We start from the raw sequence: 20498 nt of genomic DNA, 5'->3' as shown, positions 1-20498 counted from the left end.
GGAGCAGTGGATTTCAAGAAATAGAAGACCAGGTCCCTCCCATACATTGTTTACAAGACTTAGCTCCACAGTTGGACTGCACACATATTGTATTTTATTCTGACTTAAATATCCTTCCCATCATTTCTTACTCCCCTCTGCCCCTACATATACACACACAGCCTGGTTGACTCCCCCTTATCCTTCAAAGTGCCAGTCAAAGGGAGCTGCCTCTGCTGAGTCCTCTAGGTGACTGCTGGCTCCCTCCTCCATTATACAAAATGTATATTGTGTACAGAGCACCATGGTGTTCTGGTTATTGGCTAACTCTCTGTCTTCTCTACTAGAGTGGAAACTCTTTAATGACAGAAACCTTATCTCATAAGCCTCTTTATTCCCAGTGCCTAGCAGACTGCCAAGGCAGTGAATGTGGATTTCAGTAATATCTACTGAAATACTTGTTGAAATACAAGTGCTCATATTAAGCATCAGTTGGATAATATAATTACAAGTATTGATCAAGGAGTTCAGAGTTCAGAGAGCTCACTTTAAATTGGCATATGGTTGAAGAAGGCTTTAACAAAGGAGGTGGGACTTGAATTGAGCTTTGGAAGATGATCATGCTTAAGTGAATGGACGGGAGATATCATGTTCTAAGAAGCCTGTTTTTCAGGAGGAATTCTTTAGCATGTGCTAAGTATCAGCAGATAAGCATCTTTCTAGATCTAAAACACTATACTAAGTTTCAAGAAGGCTGTAGAGATATGGTCTTGGCCCATGAAAAACTGTCAGGGCAGGGCTTCCATGGTGGCGCAGTGGTTAAGAATCCACCTGCCAATGCGGGGGACACGAGTTCGAGCCCTGGTGCAGTAAGATCTCACATGCCGCTGCGGAGCAGCTAAGCCCGTGCGCCACAACTACTGAGCCTGCGCTCTACAGCCTGCAAGCCACAACTACTGAGCCCACGCGCCACAACCTCTGAAGCCCACGTGCCTAGAGCCCGTGCTCCGCAACAAGAGAAGCCACCACAATGAGAAGCCCGCACACCACAACGAAGAGTAGCCGAGGCTTCCTGCAACTAGAGAAAGCCTGCGCGCGGCAACAAAGACCCAACACAGCCAAAAAAAAAAAAAAAAAAAACTGTCAGGGCTTTGCAGAATTAGAAATTACCACTGGCTGCTTCAGTATGATCTTTGAGTTTAAGCTCTGTTTCAACTTTGGAGTTGTTAAAGGTCATTTTATATGATGCTTGTTCAATAATCCTTCTGGTAGTGGACAGCTGTATATAGATGATAATAAGTATGTCATTATAGCTAATATCAAATGACCATTACTGCAAACCAGGCACTCTTCCAAAGCATTTTGAATGTATTATTTAGTTAAGTCATTTAATCCTCACAACAGTCAAGTGAATTAGGGCCCATTATCCTCTCTTATCTTACAAATGAGGAAACTGAAGCACAGAGAGGTTTAAATAACTTACATGTAACACAGCCATCAAGTGGAGGAGCTAAGATTTGATCCCAGACAGAACAGCTTTAGGGCCTCTACTTTAACTATCACCCTGTACAGCCTCTCTTATAACTATGTTAAGAATAAAATGTTTTATACAGGGATCATTTAGCATCTTGTGGTTCCAGAAAAGGAATCCTATTATTATAACCCTCCCCTAGTTTTCTTCATTCCTCTGACTGCTCCTTATCTCATTTGCAGGCTCCTCTTCTTCTACCTCATCATAAAAAACTGGAGCTCCTCAGGCTCAGTCCTCAGCCCTCTTTTCTCTGATTTTATTCTTCACCACCCTTGCCCAGTGATCTTATCTACAACTATCATTTTAATTATCACCCACATTGAAAGGAAGCACAGTGTAAATCTTCAGCCCAGATCTCTTTTCTGATATCAGACCTCTATTCAGATCGCCTCCTGGACCTTTTCACAGCACATTCTGTGTGCCCGTGCTTCCTGTCTTCCACCCCAGCCATCACAAGCCTCATGGCCTTCCAGTGCTCTGTTTTCAGCAAATGGAATCTCCATCCATTCTTTTACGCTGGCCAGGAAGCCAGCTGGTTCCTCCTTTTCCCTCTTACCCCCATATCCCACCTTCACAACCTCTGCTGATTTCCCCTAATATGTCTATTTGTCTGTATCTATACATTTGCACTCTGGCCCAAGCCTCCATCATCTCTCACCTGTACTACTGCACAGCCTGTGGTCCCCCAGCATCTGCTCCAGACCCACTCCACTCTGTTCTCCAGCTTCAGTGAGAGTGTACCTGTCAAAATACAAATCAATCAATCAATCAGTCTCTTTCTTTCTCTCCTTACCCCCCTAGACACACGCACATGCACACACACACACACACACACACACACACACACACACACACCCCTAGCCTAAAACACTTTAATGATTTAAATAAAGAGAAAAGTTCTAAACGTGGCCTCTGGGCTTCTGCACAGTCTAGACCTTGTTTTCCCTTGTTTTCCTCTTCAGCTTTATCTTCTGCCGTGCTACTCTTCACTTGATGACCTTTTGGGTCCTCAAACTTTCTGTCTCTTGACATAGGGTCTTGACATACGCTATTCCTTTTGCCTGGATGCTCTCACCCACCCACCCACTCTTTACCTGGTGGAGAAGTCTACTAGCCCTTCGAATCTTGGCCTTTGCTGGGTTAGTTGCATAGCATGTGTCAGAGGTTGTCGTTTTACATTTATATCTATAATTTTGTGACAAATGTCCATCCTCTCCCACTATAAGCGCCACAGAAGCAGGAACCGTGGCTTTTTCCAATCACTATTGTATCCCCAGAGTCTAGTGCACAGTGCCTTGTGCATAGACACTCACTATATATTTGAATGAGGGAGTAAATAATTTGGTAATATGTTCTGTTAATATACATACAGTTTATACTGCACCTCTTGCAGTAGTACAGAGGGCTACAAAAAATAAGGTTCCCGGGACATTGTCCCTGGAGTCCCACAGTCTCTAAGCTGTGATTAAATGACGGCTAACTGTCATTTAAGCATTTCTTCCAAAGGCCTCCAGCATCTCTGAAAATGGTGGCAGAGCTATCCTTTTTTCTTTTAAAATAAACAACTAAGGCCCCATGGTTCGGTTCACGTCAGAGCTTATTAGAAATGTGATGGTGGTTCAGCTCTAGCAGTGTCTTTCAAAAACTTAATTTCACAGATTCTGCCATTGGCCTCTGGAGTCTAAAGCTTCCTTTAGCTCTCTCTGCAAGTCTACTTTTTAAATTCTGACCAAGGTTTAAATTTCCCTATCAAGTTCTTTCTGGGGCTGGGCTGTGACATTGCTATTCCTCTGGTTTCCCTGGCAAAGGTAGATTTTTTTTTTTTTTTCTAGTTTCAGCATAAACACTTTATCACTCCCATGTTTCAGGTGCTATCTAGACACTCCGAGGGGTCATCAGGTATCTTTGCTGGCATCTCTTTCTGTTTCTACAGACCATGTTACAGCCCTCATAATGTTTGTTGCCTTGCCTGGCTGTGATTTCAGTACGTTAAATTTGTGTGATGATTTCTTAAAGTGAAAGCTGATGGGTGAAGTGGTTGCCCTGCCAGCTCCTGGGACCTTCTGTCTCCCTGGAGGATCACTCTCTCTTCCCTAATCCCAGGGAGCTCAGCCTTGAGAGAACCAAGCTGGCTTCCAGGTGGGCTCCATGCTGTGGGTACCCCTTCAGCCTCTGCTCATAGCGTGTGCTGGGACCTTTCTTTTCCATGGTGGGCCCTGTTGCCCAGGACCACGGAGGCCCTCACATCACAGAGTTTGGGGAAATGGATTTCTTCAGCTTGCTTGTTTTATCCTTTGCCTGTGGAATTTTCTCTTTCACAAATTCGTCTCTCCATCAGAACTCAGTTTAAATAAAATCTAAAGGCTCCCTTGTTCAGTTATTCCTTTTTAAACTCTCTGTTTTTATTTAGTCAGACTTTGGCAGGAAAACTTCTAAGCGGAGCCCAGGGGAAAAGTGACCATTGGCACAGATTTTAGCCTGTGCTTTGGGCCAAGATTGTTTCTATTTTTATTTTGTTTCTTGTTTTTGTTAACATCCAGAGCACAGATTAAGCACTTTCACTTATCTGTAATGGTGAGAGGCCTTTAGATTGCTTGCCTGTGGCCAAGATTCTGCATGTTTAAAACTATTAACCCCCAGCTACCTCCTGGGAGATAAGATCTAGCTGTTCAATTTGGCTTTTCCAAAAGGAGGCTCTGTGCTTCTACTTGATCTGAGATAGAAAAAGGAGAAAGGTAAATCCCAGCCTTTGCTGGATTTTGAAAGAGGTTAGTAGCCTAATTTATGGGTTGTCTTTTTTTTTTTTTTTTTAAACTAACTTTATATCATAATTTCTCAGCTGCCAAAAGTCATAATTCTACCTCAGCTGCGCCTTGGCAACCTGCTTTTGGCACTCTGTGCAGCCCTGTCGTTGCTCTGCATTATTTAAGCAGTAACCTTTAAGAAGGTGAGAAACTATTATTGCTTTTTAGCAGAGTTGACACGCTATTGGCGCAGAGTAGTACCTAGAGCTTCAAACATTTCTAATGGCTGTAAACCAACTTAAACACCTCCATGTAGCTGTCTCACTGCCATGAGGTCATAGTTTGCTACAAGGGGGAGAAAGAAGAAGATCAAATGTTATTTAAAAGTGTGGGTTGTTGGGGTTTTTTTCCCTTCTTTTTAAGTATTCTTATTCCACTGAGTTGTGGCTGTAGATTTTGGCGAGGATCCAGACAATCAAGATTTAGCATCTTGACCAGCTGTGATCTAGTAATGCTCCTCAGAGGAAGCGTTCTGTAGGAGGGAAAGACACATACTTGAGACTGTGAATTGTACTCCTTCCTAATACTTTACAGTGTGAGACCTGGTTGTAGACAGATAAAACAAGCCCAAGTGAATCTGAAAGAGAACAGAGGGAAAAAAAAGTTTTCAAAGAGCTAAAACTTCACTCCAGCTTGAAGAACTCTCTTGAGATGGGAAATCTTTACATTTTTTTCTTTATTTCATTTTTCCCTAAGTCTTCACATTCATATCATTCCATGGCAGAATGCATTTCTGTTAATAATTGATACTTAGAATGCATTAGCATTCTTATAACAGCATAACAAGTCTTAGGAAGTAAAAATGCCACACAAACTTAAAGTAGGCAAGAAGAGAAGAGAAGGAAAAGGTATCAAGCCACTTGACCTAAAAAGTATCGTTCTGATTCTCACTCCTCCCTCAAATAGAAGTAGAGCGTGTTTTGGTGGCCAGTCCTATGGATTGGGAGAGAGAAGGAAATTAACATTTATTTAGTCAGACTCCCTCTGTTAAAGCACAGTTAGTTGCTTTGTGATCTTAGGCAGGTTACCTAACCTCTGTGCCTCAGTTTCTTCATCTGTAAAATGAGGATGTATACTTCATAGAGATGTGAGGATGAAATGAGACCATGTATAAAGCTGTTAATAGATTACTTATTCCCTAGTACTTCATAAATGTTAGTTGCTATTGTTTTATTGTTAATAATTTATGGAATACCTACTCATTGTACTAAGAATTTTACTTGTATATTTTGTTTAATCCTGACTACAACAACTGTTAGATGGATATACCCATTTCACAGGAGAGGAAACATAGGTTCGGGGTAGTGAAGTGCTCCACCAGTCTCCCATATTTTATAATGGCGGAGTTATATGTGAAGGTCTGGAATATTATATATGGGAGATGTGGAAATGGGAACACATTTTGGACCAGTGCTTTCTTACTTTGTTTCCTCTCTCCCAGTCCCTTTTCTGTAAAAAGAGGCTATAGCTTCGGGCAATAAAACCAACAGAAAAGGAAGATGGGGAGAGTGGTGGGGCAAGGACAGTGGAGTGGAATGAACTGGTTCTGCTGTCTCCCGGGTCGGGCTGGCTTCATGGCGAGGTATTCGTGTAATGGTTATAGAAGTGCTGAACAGGGTCCTTCTCTTTTAGGTTGGGGAAGCAGAGAAAGTCTCCCTCTTATAAAAATTCCCTCTCCCTGAAGCTAAATTCATACAGAAAAATGACACATCAGAGGTTTGGGGACAATTGGAATGTACCTCAAAGGATTCTGGGAAGCTCTTCTAGTCCCTCAACATTTGGTAGATCGTGTAAATAGAGGCAGTTGAGCATTTCCACTTGATTCAAAGCCTTTCCCACCCCGTGTCCTCAGGAAAAAAGGAAAAACCTGGAATGAAGTTTCACATTGGGCAGAATAAACCTTTTGATTTAGTACTTTCTCCCCCAAACTCTTTTACACTTGCCTTGACTCCTTATCTTCTTGCAGGCAGCTCCCTGATGGGCAGGAGTGGAGATGAGGGTGGGTGGGAGGAGTTCTGAGTTTGTTCCTGCTATAAACATTATTCTGTATAGGAGGAAACAGCAGAAGGAATGAGATCTAGATTCTGGTCGTTCCTCTGCTACCTGTTACCCTGTGTTTCCATCTAAGACGTTAATGTCTTTGAGCCTCAGTTACCTCTTCTGTAAAATGAGGCTAATACTTTTGGAATCCAGAGCCCATGGAAGCAAATAATAATGACAGCAACCACAATTACAGCTACTACTGCCATCGGTATATATGCCAGGCATTCTGCCAAGGATTTGAAGTGTGTTGTTTTATTTAATCCTTACCACAGTCCAATAATCTATTTTACAAAGAAGAAAACTAGAGCACAGAGAAGATAAGTGACTGCCTACAGTCATATAACTAGTAAGTGGTGAGTTCGACCTTAAGTTATAACTCCAAATAGGATCACAGTTGCCGATCCAGAAGTTTGAGCATCCTTTCTCATCACCACCACTATCTCCAGATATCTCTAGATATAGCTGAAGGGATAACAAAAGGTAACTGACTGCAGTAAATAAGGACAGGATGAAAAAGAAATTAATGACCTTAATTTAGAGAGATCAAGGAAGACTTGATCCAAAGAAGCCAAATTTAAACCAGACTGTCCTCCTTGACCTCTAAACTCCAAGCCACTTGCCTTCTCCCTCACCATGCTATTGTTTGGGATCCTAGGATATCCTTTTTTACTTGTAGCAGAAAGGCTTATTATTAAGTAATTTAACAGTCCCCGATGTGGTTCAGTTATTCAACAACCTATGCCCTGTTTCACTAAACCGTGGCCTAGTAAATTTGTAATTACAATATCTTTGGGTTGTTTTTTAATAAATGCCTTTTAATTGCAGCATTAAACCCCAGATGTCATGTTTCCAGTTTGGACCTAAGCCAAGCTAGGAGAGGCATCCATTCAAGGCAAACAGCGGATGAGGAGAATGTGTGCAGTGAACTGGGGGACTCAGTCCAGTTGCTAAACCTCAGGCTCTGTGCCCCCAAATCTAGTGCCTTAGAACATAGGGACCCTTGGCTGAAGTGGGGGATAAAGAAATGCTACTACATTTCCTGCTGCATCCACTCCTCCCCAGAACACTCAGGTTTACTCTGGTTGTCTCTAAGAGTAGAAATTCCCTGTAAGTTATTCATCACTATTTAAATACTGTACTAATTTCATTTGATAAGTAAATTGTCAATCGCCTTTAAAAATTGCTCTTAATAATTAGTAAATCTAGGCGTTTCAACCTCTTCTTCCATCTAGATAAAATAATTATGAAGCCAGGCTGTAATCAGACAAAAAGAATCTTGAAACCTTCTGGGCATTCTTTATTAATCTATCATTTGCCTTTTTAATTGCTACCTTTCTCTTTTTAGGCAATAGTAGAGGTATAATGTTCCTATTTTTCTTGTAAGAATTTAACTAATACCAAAACGTGTAATGAAGATTCCTACTAGAAACCTTCTATTAAATATGAAAGTCAGAATTATTTTATTAAAAATCTATGCATTGGGCTTCCATGGTGGCGCAGTGGTTGAGAATCTGCCTGCCAATGCAGAGGATACGGGTTCGAGCCCTGGTCTGGGAAGATCCCACATGCCGCGGAGCAACTGGGCCCGTGAGCCTCAATTACTGAGCCTGCGCGTCTGGAGCCTGTGCTCTGCAACAAGAGAGGCCGCGATGAAGAGTGGCCCCTGCTTGCCACAACTAGAGAAAGCCCTCGCACAGAAACGAAGACCCAACACAGCCATAAATAAATAAAAATAAATAAATTTTTTTAAAAATCTATGCATTGTGTTTTTATACAGAGATACAACAGTTTGTTTTTTAATAGTAAAACTTTAGAAATATCCTAAATCCACAAAAATAAGAAAATGATTAAGTAAATTATGATATTCCATTCAATGGAGTAGCCATTTAGAATTGTTTACCAAGAGGTTTGAATAACTTCCAACAACAGGATACAGAATTGTATATATATACTGCAAACACAGCTTTCATTTTGTTTTTTGTTTGTTTGGTTTTGTGTCTTTTTTAAATTAAACACACATATATAAAATCAAAGTCTGAAAGGAAAATATCCAAATAGTGGTTATTTGATGAGTAATAGGCTTTTGAGTGATTTTTATTTTTTAATATGGTTTATATTTTTTAGTTTTCAGAGGAGTATAAATTATTATAATAATTAAAAATGCATGTGTGTTTGTATATATTTTAATGCAGTCATTCAACACTTGAGCTGTTTAGACCTCAGCTATCTTAAAAATTTGGAACATTGCTAAGATTCTGGAAGTAATAAAAAATTAATTCTGAGCAGCCAAAACTAATGTTACAAAACTCATATAATAAAGCATATCATGCCCAGGATATCTGCTGGTCCATCACTCAAATCCTGTTTACTCTTGCTTTGCACACAATTCTCAAGACATCTACTTTACAAGAACACAGCAAATTAGAAGCAAATGTCAAAAAAGGAGAAGCGCTCGCAGGCAATAGCACTGACTCGGCCACACGTGACAGCCTGACAGTGAGAGAGGACACAGAAAAGCCTGAGTGCAGACTTAAGAACTCAGACTCAGATCCCAGATTCAGAAACACACCCCTGAAAGGCCCATAGTCTCTCTACTATGTCATAGTTAGCGAGACATGTTAATACTGATGGCCCAAAGTTATCAAGAAAATACGTTTTTTAACTGGAAAATGGATACATGTATATGTATAACTGAATCACTTTGCTGTACACCTGAAACTATCACAACATTGTTAACCAACTATACTTCAATATAAAATAAAAAGTTAAAAAAATTTTTTAAATAAAAAAAAGGGAAAATACCTTTTTTGTTCAACTTACTCTTTTTAAGATGATAAGAAAGACTAATAAAAATTTTTGAAAGGTTTCATGGCACATAGCTGCAAATGGGAAAAAAAGATAGTGTGTGCCTGTAGGGTAAACATTAGATATGTAGACTTCCTTATTTGTCTCCGTAATACCTCATCTTCTTACTGTTCTTAAGAGGGAATGTTTTACTGTTACTTAGGTTTTCTAAATTGTATTTGATACTGTCATTACCCGGGTTCTCATAAAAACCCAGGAATACTGGGTAAGATCCCAGGATCAGGATGTCAGCAAATGCCAAAGTCTCCATCTCGCAAAAGCCTTTGAATCCATAACCCTCCTACCTGCCTACCTTTTTCACAGGGCGGATGTGAGAGTTCAACAACATTATTGATGCTCAAGAAAATGGTAGTTCCCTGCCTATTGTAGCTGCAGGGGAGGGATGTCATACTTTATTACTTTTCTGTTGTGCAAAGTGGAGGAGAGCTTTCAGGGAATCTCAGAATCAAAGAGGACTACAAAAACCCCTTTCTTGTGTCGTAAGCACTGCTTGTTGTGCCCTGACCTGTTTGTTTCTCATGCCCTTCTATCAGCCCACCTGGAGCCCAGCAGAGGGAAGCAGAGCAGGGTCCCCTGGGGTAGGAGGTTGGGTGGCAGCAGGGAGGGTGTCAAGTCATTCACCCTTCGTAGCCATAAGTGGTTAAGCACCTGGCCTGTGGTCACGTGCCAGCAATATCACCTTCAGTGTTCCGGGCGGGTTTACCTGGTGCTTCCCACCCCTCATGGGCTGTGGTGGCAACTGAAAGCGTGGCCTGTCTGCCCAGAATAGACTGTCTGTGGGTGGTGCTGATGCTGTTTTGGTTGGATTACCTAGGGCCCCTGCAGAATCATGTAGAGAGGGACACTTGTCAGCAAGTAGCAGTGAAAACAAGGAGGTTGGCCAAAATGTTCAGCTAACCCCATTACTGTGAGTTTTGACAACATATTAACTGAAAACCTAGATTAAGACCAACAAGTTTTGCTCTGTTTAGTTTTTCTTGAGAACTAAAAACAGTAATTTACTAGTCTCCTTGCCTGGTTCCATGTGTGCCCCAGTGAGCACCCCTAATTAGGAAATCGCTCTTGGCACCAACACTCATAGCCAAGCGAGGAGTCTGATGGGCACGTGGATTAGAAGAAGCCTTTTGGTTGCCGTTCCTCAAGAAGCTTGAAGAACCTTTGCTTAGACCACAGGGATAATCGAGCATCAGGAGAGATCTGAGAGGAGAGGGAGCAGGAGCTGGCTTAAGGGTTTGTGGCTGTGGACACAGGGAGAAGGAACCCGAGATCCTTTCTTCTTTCTCAGGGCACTTATCATGACTGTAATTTGAAAATGTATTATTTCAATAATTGTGGATGTCTTTCTACTGCAAGACTGGAAGCTCCTCAGGGGCAGGGCCAGCACGTCTTACATCTGTTTCCCCTCCGCAAGGCCTGGCACATGTAGCAGCTATTTGTTGGATGGGTATAGTTTTAAGTCTAACCTCTGCTCCCGCCCGGTACTTGCCTTTTTTGCGAGCCACTTCTCTGTGTGTGTTTCCTCATCTAAAGAACACAAGTCAGATGGATCTTGTGTTTTCACCTCCCTCTGTCTCTGGACCCAGTTTGTTCATATAGTTGTATTGAAGCTGACTAGCTTCAGCCAAGTATGATGTCTAGAACTGTGATTAGTACTCCAGGGGTGGCTTCGCTAGCATAGTTTATAAAATGACTATCATTTCCAGAGTCTGGATACTCTATTTCCATTAACTAATTATTATTTATTATTTCAGACTTAAGATTAATAATGTATACCCTGCTTTCTTGATGGGGTTTTTGTGAGGACCAAGTGAAATGATGTATATGAAATCACTTCAGAAACTATAATGCTTTGGGTAGCCAAACAGTGATTATTATTGCTGGCCCAAAAGTATCTTCCTGAGAAGTAACTCAAGTTTGAAGGAAGGTACTGAAGACCAAGTATTGTAAAATGTGTGTGACTAGCGTTATAAAGGAGAGGTCATTTCCCAAGTTAATTTTTCGTTAAACACACACACACACACACACACACACACACACATCTCCTTGGTTCTCTCTCTGCCACTTAGCTAATGCAAGGCAATTAGCATTTGCATATTGGGAAAGTTATTGATCATTGAGTTATGAGTCATGGGTTTCAGTCCAGCCTCACCCCTGTCTCGTTGAGGTTATCACGGGCAAGTCATTGAAGTTCTCTGTCAAATGGGGATACCTGCTTTATGAAGGTAAAATAAGACTTGAATATTAAAAACAAGAATAAGATATTGGTAGCCCTGCAGACATATGAAGTTGATCACATCCTCATATATTTTTCTTGCCAGATCCAATCCCTCCAGTTGCCTCGACTCCTCCCCATATGACATTGTCTCTACCCACCGCCCTACCCTCTGCATATATTTCAGTATATCTTGTATCCTTCTTAAAGGAAGCTCCCAATGCTGAACTCAGAATACTTTATGTTGCATTTTGTATTTGGACACTAAAATTAATACTAAGGTTGAGTATTATCAATTTGTATTATCTCAAACCTTAATATGTTATTTCCTATCTCTGGATGCAGAAGGTTTAAGCTGAGTTCTGAAGTTGAAAGTAACTTCTCATTTTTGTTTGTCTTCTAGCGACAGACATCACACCTCCAGTGCAATCCCTGTTCCAAAGAGACAAAGCTCCATGTTTGGGGGTGTAGATGTAGGCTTCTCTGGGGGGATGCCTTCACCAGACAAAGGACACCGGAAACGGGCCAGCTCAGAGAATGAGAGACTCCAGTACAAAACCCCTCCCCCCAGTTACAGCTCAGCATTAGCCCAGCCTGTGACCACCGTCCCCTCCACGGGAGAATCTGAGAGAAAGACAACATCTCTGTCTTCCTCCTTGGACACCTCCTTGGACTTCTCCAAAGAAAACAAGAAAAAAGGGGTAGATCTGGGTGACAGCTTCCATGGAGGCCATGTGAGTGTGAACACTAGCCAGGAACAGGGACAAGCCCTCCCGGGGCCTCCAGCCACAGTCAACGGCACCCTCCTGCCCAGCGAGCAGGCCGGCTCCTCCAGCGCCCAGCTTCCCGGGGGATTCCACCCGGTCTCCGAAGCCGAGCTCTGCTGTACCGTGGAGCAAGCAGAAGAGATCATCGGGATGGAAGCCACAGGCTTCACCTCAGGCGATCAGCTGGAAGCATTTAACTGCATCCCCGTGGACAGTGCCGTGGCAGTGGAGTGTGACGAACAAGTTCTGGGAGAATTTGAAGAGTTCTCCCGAAGGATCTATGCACTGAACGAAAATGTATCCAGCTTCCGCCGGCCACGCAGGAGTTCTGATAAGTGAAGCGAGCGGACAGACGGTAGGACCAGGATAGAGTCACTGCTTGAAATGAGGATAAAGCTGCACTGGTTACCCTTTGTAATAATTATGACACAAAATGAATATTAATGGAGGATATTCCTCACAAAAATAGACTTTGTGAATCGAGGAGGGACTCAGGATCATTGTGTATCAGTGGGCCAAAGTTAGATTTTGCTTGCAAGATTTGCTTTTCAGGCCTGACAGTTATTTTAAGGCAGAAGTCTAGCTCTAGTCACCTTATAGGCATTTGTCTGCTTTTTTATTTACACTTCTGTGTTATCCTCAGAGGGAAGATGATAATATATAAATAATATAATGAATTCGTCTTTAGTTTCTTATAAGCATTTGCCCTCACCATAGTTTATGAAACTTTGGGAAAATTGAATATTCAGTAAAAGGTCTCCACCATCTACTGGAGGATCTTTGGCCATCCATTAAGTTGATGAATAAGAAGCACAATGGTCTCCTTATACCCAGGCCCACCTGCCCCTGCCCCTGCTCCTGCTCCCGCTCCCAGACTCCACAGTCAACCTAGCTGTCGCCCCATCTGCACAGTAGATACCTTGTGCATCCTGACAACTGAGGACATCACATTTGCTGGTTCTTTAATGAAGTTGCCATGACCTTCCAGTCAGCCATACCCTTGATGCAGCCCTCAGATTATAGGAAAGACCTCACCTCGGGTGGATCCCAGGGGATCCTCAAGGACCCCCGAGGTTACTGTAGTCAGATGGCATCCAGTTCCCTCTGGGGGCCAAAGTTATGTGGGCAGAGGCTGTTGTCAAAAGCTGGGTGTGCTTTCTGGCAACACACTCACCATATAGAAATCCCTATATGTAAACCCCATGTTAATTTATTAAATTTCAGTTGGAAAAGAAGGCATTGTATATGATGAAATACGTGTAGAGAGTCAGGCTGTCCAGTGTGCAAACTGCAAGGCAGTTGAGGTAGTTAGATTAAGAGACTAGATGAGGCATAGAATACTATCGGTATGTGTGCAATTGCATAAATATTAAATTATGTTTTTGAAGTACATTTTCATTCCTGGAGCTCAGATATCATTTGCTATTGCTATATACTTTATATACCCAAGGACATTGCCTCAGGGTTGCAAGCTCTTTAAGGAAATTTTATGCTTATATCCGTGTATTGTATAGAAGAATAAAAATTGAGTTTACTTCACTCAACCTGATTTTTTTTTCCCCAGCTTTGAAATTCCACTTGAACCTACATCTCCATATGTTACATCGTGACAGCACTAGCCTGAACAAAACCTGTGGCTATGTCTAAGCTAATGCCGTTGACTTCATTTGAGTTTACATATTGTGTATAGCAACGGACTGTCACAGGCGTACTCTGCAGTAGCTCATTTGTCCTCCATAACAACTTAACTCATAGGTTTCATAATCATTTTCATATTTTGTCCAAGCATTCCTGGGCTCAATTATAAATATAGCTACACTGTTAAATGGAATAGTTCATGTTGTTATTTTTCTTGTAAAGAACTCACAAAATCATTGTATGACAGACAGACCCAACCTGCAAGCAATTAAAAGCTTTAACTTGATCTGAAGAAATCCATCTTATTCCTCTTAACAGGTGGAACTACTCCAAACCTGGAGCAGAAGCCATCTGTAGAGTCACGGCTTCTTTGCAGAGTACTGTCATTCATTTTGGAGTCAGTAAGGGTGGAGCTAGACATGATCTTGGATGTACATCAGACTGGGCTGTGGGGTCCTCCGGTGAAGTAACATCTACCCCCACAAGCCCAAAAAAAAAGGTTTTGAAGGACTATATTAGTATTGAACAATGGAAGGTGAATCACATGTGATGTGTGATTCCTCAGATATGGGAGAGACCTTTAAACTTCATGCGAAACTCAAAGACAAGGTGCATTCAATGCAGGTCCTCCAGCCCGGCTTCTGGCATCACCAAGCAGAGGCACCACATACAGGAGCACCCATAGTTACAGTGTTCATCTCAGATTCCACACAGCCAGATAGAGCCTGGAGCTCCAGGGTTCCATCTGTCAATCTCCCATTTGTGGACTCTCTGATTCTGGGGTTCACAGCTTTTCACCCACACAGCATGGAACCCCACCATTGAATGTGATCTGGTAGGCCAGAACTGATCGATAGTTACCTACACATTTGCCTGATCCACACTGTGTCCAGTGATGTTGTGCCTCAAAACACTACTTAGGTTTCAGTTTATTTAGTTTAGGTTTTGGGTTTTCACTGAGTTTGTTTGATGTCTGCAGTTTCTGCCAAACTTGGGTAGATCCTACAGCATTACATTCTCCAGGAGTAACTCTGACATTTCCCAAAGCTGCAGAATTCATTTTGCCTCTGTTTAAAGTGGCCAAGGCCAAAATATGGGATGAGGTATTATCTCCTATTAATCTTTGTAATTTTTGCTGTGAGAATGTAAGTTGAAATGAAAACTCAGTCCTATCCATTTCTGAACTGCTAAGAGCCCTTTCAGTTTTCATGTAGCTGAGACACTTTTACAGCCGGCAAGTGTTATCAGATGAATATTTGCTTGTGTTTTCTCTCTCCACTTCCCCTTACCCACTTTAAAAATTCCAGAGATTTTTTCCCCCCAGAATATTAGTTTTGGAAGATTGTATCCAGCTATATTTTTTTAGCAGTTCTAATAGTGCCCATTTATCCTGACCTAACCAGTTATTTAAATAATTTTTTAAACCACCACCAACAATAAATGGCATGTGAAACTGATCTGTTGGTAATTGGAAGAAAACTCAGCATCTGTATTTATAAAATAAAATTGATTAGTATTTATTTTGAGAGTAAAAGTGATTGTTACTTCCCTGCTATGTTTGAGTCCTGTCTTCTTCACTGTTTTGAATTTCATACTAAAGCTGAGTTAACTATGAAAACCTCATTCTTAAACAGTCAGCCAGCCATTCCACATTTACTGAGCTAGCTCTCTCCCTCTTTGCAAGGGACTGGACTAAACAAGGTTATACAAAGATTAATAAGCCTTGACCTCTGCCACATTCTCCAGTTGTGGGGGGAAGGGTGGCATAAGTATATTAGCAAGTATAATTCAGTGTGATAAACTCTATGATGGAAAAATGTATAGCCATGCTACGGAATTCAGAGAAAGCTATTCTGCCTCAAGGACCAGGAAAGGGTCATGGGGGTAATACAGATGAAAGATGTATAAGATTTCACATTACAGATGGAGGGAACAGCATGGGCAAAGCCCAGAGGCAAGGCAGGGCTGCATGCATGTTTGCAAAATTGCAAGGAGTTTGCTGTGCTTGGGCCCTGAATGGATGTGAAGAAAGGTGAGAGGAGAAATTGAATTGCAGGCCCATGGGGAAGGACTTCACATGCCAGTGGAAGAGATTTCAATGCATGCAATGGGCGACCGATCGGTACCCTTTCCACACTTTAAAGTGGAAGAGTAACTTGGTTAGATGTGAATTATGACTAGCAGCCAAGTTGAGGCTGGACTGTAGTGATACTGTTCTTAATCTTCTTCTGTACTACTTTGTTTAGAAAAAAAAGTCTGTCTGAAAAAGAGGTTCATCCTTGTGTCCTTAATGGTTTCAGGATAAATACTGAATAATGAACTGGGTTTTTACTGTGTGATACAAAGGGCAGCCAGCATCTATTCTTTAGAAGCTCGATTCCGAATGCCCCAATTCAGCCACTTTGAAGTTATGACCCTGCTCAAGTCATTAAACCCTTAAGGACCCCTCATTTCTTAATCTGTAAAGAATTGGAGAGAACTCTGCCCTTGCCATTATGTTTGTATGGGGCCTACACCATCAATGTTGGTTCCCTTTTGTCCTGTGGCAGGCTGCTGCCTAGCGACAGAAAGGATGCCTGAGACTCGTTATCACCATTTCTTGTTCTAGCACTTGGGCATGGCCACTTAACCCCTCCGAATCTGGCTCCTAATCTGTCACGTAGGGATGATACCTCACACCGATCAGAATGGCCATCAAAAAGTCTACAAACAATAAATGCTGGAAAGTGTGGAGAAAAGGGAACCCTCCTGCACTTTTGGTGGGAATGTAAATTGGTACAACCATTATGGAGAACACTATAGAGGCTCCTTAAACTAAAAATAGAACTACCATATGATCCAGCAATCCCACTCCTGGGCATATATCTGGAGAAAACCATCATTCGAAAAGATACATGCACCCCGATGTTCACTGCAGCACTATTTACAATAGCCAAGACATGGAAGCAACCTAAATGTCAATTGACAGATGAATGGATAAAGAAGATGTGGTACATATCTACAATGGAATATTACTCAGCCATAAAAAAAGAATGAAATAATGCCATTTGCGGCAACATAGATGGAACTAGAGATTATCGTACTAAGTGAAGTAAGTCAGACAAAGACAAATATGATATCGCTTATAGGTGGAATCTAAAAAATGATACAAATGAAGTTATTTACTAAACAGTCACAGATGCAGAAAACTTATGGTTATGGAGGGAAAAGGGGGGAGGGATAAATTGGGAGATTGGGATTGACGTATACACACTACTATATATAAAATAGATAACTAACAAGGACCTACTGTATAGCACAGGGAACTCTACTCAATACTCTGTAATGACCTATATGGGAAAAGAATCTAAAAAAGAGTAGATGTATGTATTTGTATAACTGATTCACTTTACAGCAGAAACTTAAACACAACATTGTAAATCAACTATCCTCCAACAAATTTTAAAAAAAATTAAAAAGTAGGGATGATACCCACATCTCTCCCCACCCTCCCAGCCCTGCCTTGGGGTCAGATAGAGTGTAAGAAGTGATGAGTATTTTTATGAAACACTTAATGATCTTTACAAAACACCATGCACATTGGGAGGAGTTAGTCATTCAACAAGGATTTCTTGCATTATACACATCAGGCTTTGAAACGGAGGTCTCCATTCTGTACACAAGAATGTGTCAGCGCTGAAACTGCTCTTTTGAAAAACAGCTCTAAACAAATGTAAAGTGTTTAGAGGTGTTTTGGTGGGTGGCATGGACACAGTGTTGAGACATGGTCCATAAGCCTAATTAGCTTAATTTTTATGGTTTTCTTTTAACACCTGGCAGATGAGTTTATTTAGGCCACCTCATCCATACATATTCTCTCACACAGCTTCTGGCTGCCTTGCTGAACGCTGAACTAGTGCCCAGAGCTCTTAATTTTGCTCAAAATAGATAGAAGCTTTCTTTTTTTTCTTTTTTTTTCCCCTCTTGGCGCATCTAATCATGGTTTTGTAGGTAGACAGCTCAGCCTTGTGGATTTTAAATGAATAAAAAAAATACATGTCTGTAAAATAATTCCACACTTTTTTAGAGACTGGCGATGTCAGCAAAAAATCCAGAAAAAGCATGGTCATGAATCCCGATAAAAATGAAAAAGACAGCCAGTTGGAGAAATAGCTATAGTCAGCCAAGCCCAAGCCCAGAACTACAAGGGGGAGAGTGGTAGGCTCAGATCCTTTTGGTTTTGTACAGAACACAAGTCTAATGAACTTCCTTTCTCTCAGTCCCCATTAAAGTACAAGCAGCAAATTAGAAAGGAATCAAGGTTGGGAGTAGACAGAAATAGTGGATAACCTGACTCGAAGAAGCAGATGCAAACAGGCAGGAAGGAAGCAGTCTGGGCATCTTGAGTGAGAAGCCCTCGGCCCCGTAGAGCAGCCGGTCAGAGGGATTCAGATCCCAGCCCCACCGCTCACTGGCTGTGCGGGCCAGGCAAGGCGCTTGACTTCTGAGCCCACGTGCTCCTCTGAAAAGTGGTCAGCCCCTTGCTCAGGTTTCCCCTTGCGCCTGGACAGAGACTCCTCTTGCCCTAGGAGCAAATTAGTATTCATTCTTCAAAACCCATCTCAGATCGCCTTGCGGTCCAGAGCATGGCAGGAAAGGAGAAGACCCCCACCTGTCACTCTCTACCTGTTGTGAATAACTTGGGGCTAAATCATTTCACACAGCCTGCTTCTAGTCAGGGTTTTATATGTAGCAAAACAGCTACTACCCTGCCATCTACTCAAGATCCTCGACACAGTAGTTGTAAAATATATCACAAAAATTAACAAAACAGCTAGCTTAAAATAACTCAGCTTAAATGATTTTACTGTTTCTAAATAGCCCTCAGTCATCAGAAAAAGGATATATTCATTTTAGTTTGATAGGAAAATGCATAAAATATTTTAAGGGAGTATATTATTCAAAATGGTTAAAATAAATTGATACTTTAAGGGATAAACTTGTTCTCTCAAAAATTTACTTGCAAAAAAGTTTTTAATTCACTTTGAGGGGATACCTTATTCCTCAAAGAAACAATCACTGTGTCTTCCTCTTTGAGTTTTACTGTGTTGTGAGGAGACCCCCAGGCTACTTTACATGCAGATGGTCTGTGCGCTTTCACTCATGCAAGCTGAGGTCTGTCTCCAAGCTTGCTGGCCACGGGGCCAGGCCCTTTGCTCCCAGAAACCTGCCAGTTGCCTTGACTTCTCTGCCCAGGGCACAGGCCAGGGCAGAAAGGGCGACCTTGGGGGGACCGGGGGAGGGCAGGCATTTAATTGGCCTTTTGAAGGAGATTGCTGAGGTTTAGGGGTGAGAACTGGTGGCTGCGCAGGGCTTGGCCATGGCTGGGGTTGCCACCTGGATTGCAGTCACCTCCCCCCTGGCGCCCTTCAGCCACCTTCTTGCCCTCCAACCCATTCTGCATACTGCAAACCCAGTGACCCGTCCTACACACAGCTCTAACCCTCTAGGAACTGTTAAATAAAGGAAAAAAATCAGACACATACTAGTTAACCAAATCGTTGATGAGGGGAAGTTTCTCTTATAGAAATATTCCAAGTAAAATAAAATTCAGGAGGGATAATAGAATTAGACTGTCACCACTTTGCAATTCCAGTGAATCTAATGCATCTAAGACAATGATCATCGGTGGCTGCTAATATCACAAAAAGAGAGAAAACTAGACATTTTATGCCTCCTGATGAAAGAACACAACACTGATGAAGAATTCTTGGCAAAGGTTTGACCCTAAGTATGATCAAACCTCTATCTGTGGTGTCCAATACAATAGATGCTGGCCGGGTATGGCTATTTAGTTGAAAAGTGGCTCGTTCAAATTGAGATGTGCGAAGAGTATGAAATACACACGGAATTTCAGAGACTTAGTACAAAAATAGAATGTAAATTTATATTAAGAATTTTTGTATTGGTTACATGTTGGAATAATATTTTGGATATATGAAATTAAGTAAAATATAATTTCATCAGTTTCTTTTACTTCTTATGATGTGACTACTAGAAAATTTTAAATTGCATGTGTGACTTGCATTTGTGGCTCACGCTATATTACTATTGGTCAGAACAGCTCTGGACCTAACTACTAGGAAAATCAGAGGACAAGTGAGCTTGTTAACACCTGGAACATGCAATCAGCAAAATCTGGACAGTGGGAAACTCTATAGGATAAAGAACTTGGTTTCCTCAATAAGTATATTGCAAGAAAAAAAGAAGGAGGGGAAAACCTGTTAAAAAGAGACATGAGACTTCCCTGGTGGCCCAGTGGGTAAAACTCCACGCTCCCAGTGCAGGGGGCCGGGGTTTGATCCCTGGTCGGGGAACTAGATCCCGCATGCACGCCGCAACTAAGAGTCCACATGCCGCAACTAAGAAGATCCTGTGTGCCGCAACTAAGACCCAGCGCAGCCTAAATAAATAAATAAATAAATAATTTTTTAAAAAAGAGACGCAATAGGCATATCAATTAATCCCATTATGGACCTTGTTTGGTTCCTGTAAATCAAACAACCTTAAAATAAAGGCATAATCAAAATGTAAACACTGACTAAATATTTGATTGTATTAAGGACTTTTTTTTTTAGATCTGATAATAGTAATAGTAAAAAATAGTGTAAGTTTTTTGA

The 20498-nt window shown here is 41.6% G+C and overlaps 1 protein-coding gene across 1 annotated transcript in view; it reads left to right on the top strand.

Annotated features, from left to right (window-relative positions):
* Nucleotides 1–15310, top strand: part of UVRAG (UV radiation resistance associated) — a 364001-nt gene extending 348691 nt beyond the window's left edge. The window contains 1 exon segment of the mRNA XM_059930781.1: nucleotides 11838–15310. Coding sequence (XP_059786764.1) covers nucleotides 11838–12540 — 703 coding nt within the window. The 3' untranslated portion in view covers nucleotides 12541–15310.
* The last annotated feature ends 5188 nt before the right edge of the window (nucleotides 15311–20498 follow it).

Source organism: Balaenoptera ricei, chromosome 8 (genome assembly GCF_028023285.1).
Source record: "Balaenoptera ricei isolate mBalRic1 chromosome 8, mBalRic1.hap2, whole genome shotgun sequence".
Lineage (NCBI taxonomy): Eukaryota > Metazoa > Chordata > Mammalia > Artiodactyla > Balaenopteridae > Balaenoptera > Balaenoptera ricei.
This window is presented reverse-complemented; position numbering and strand designations above follow the sequence as displayed.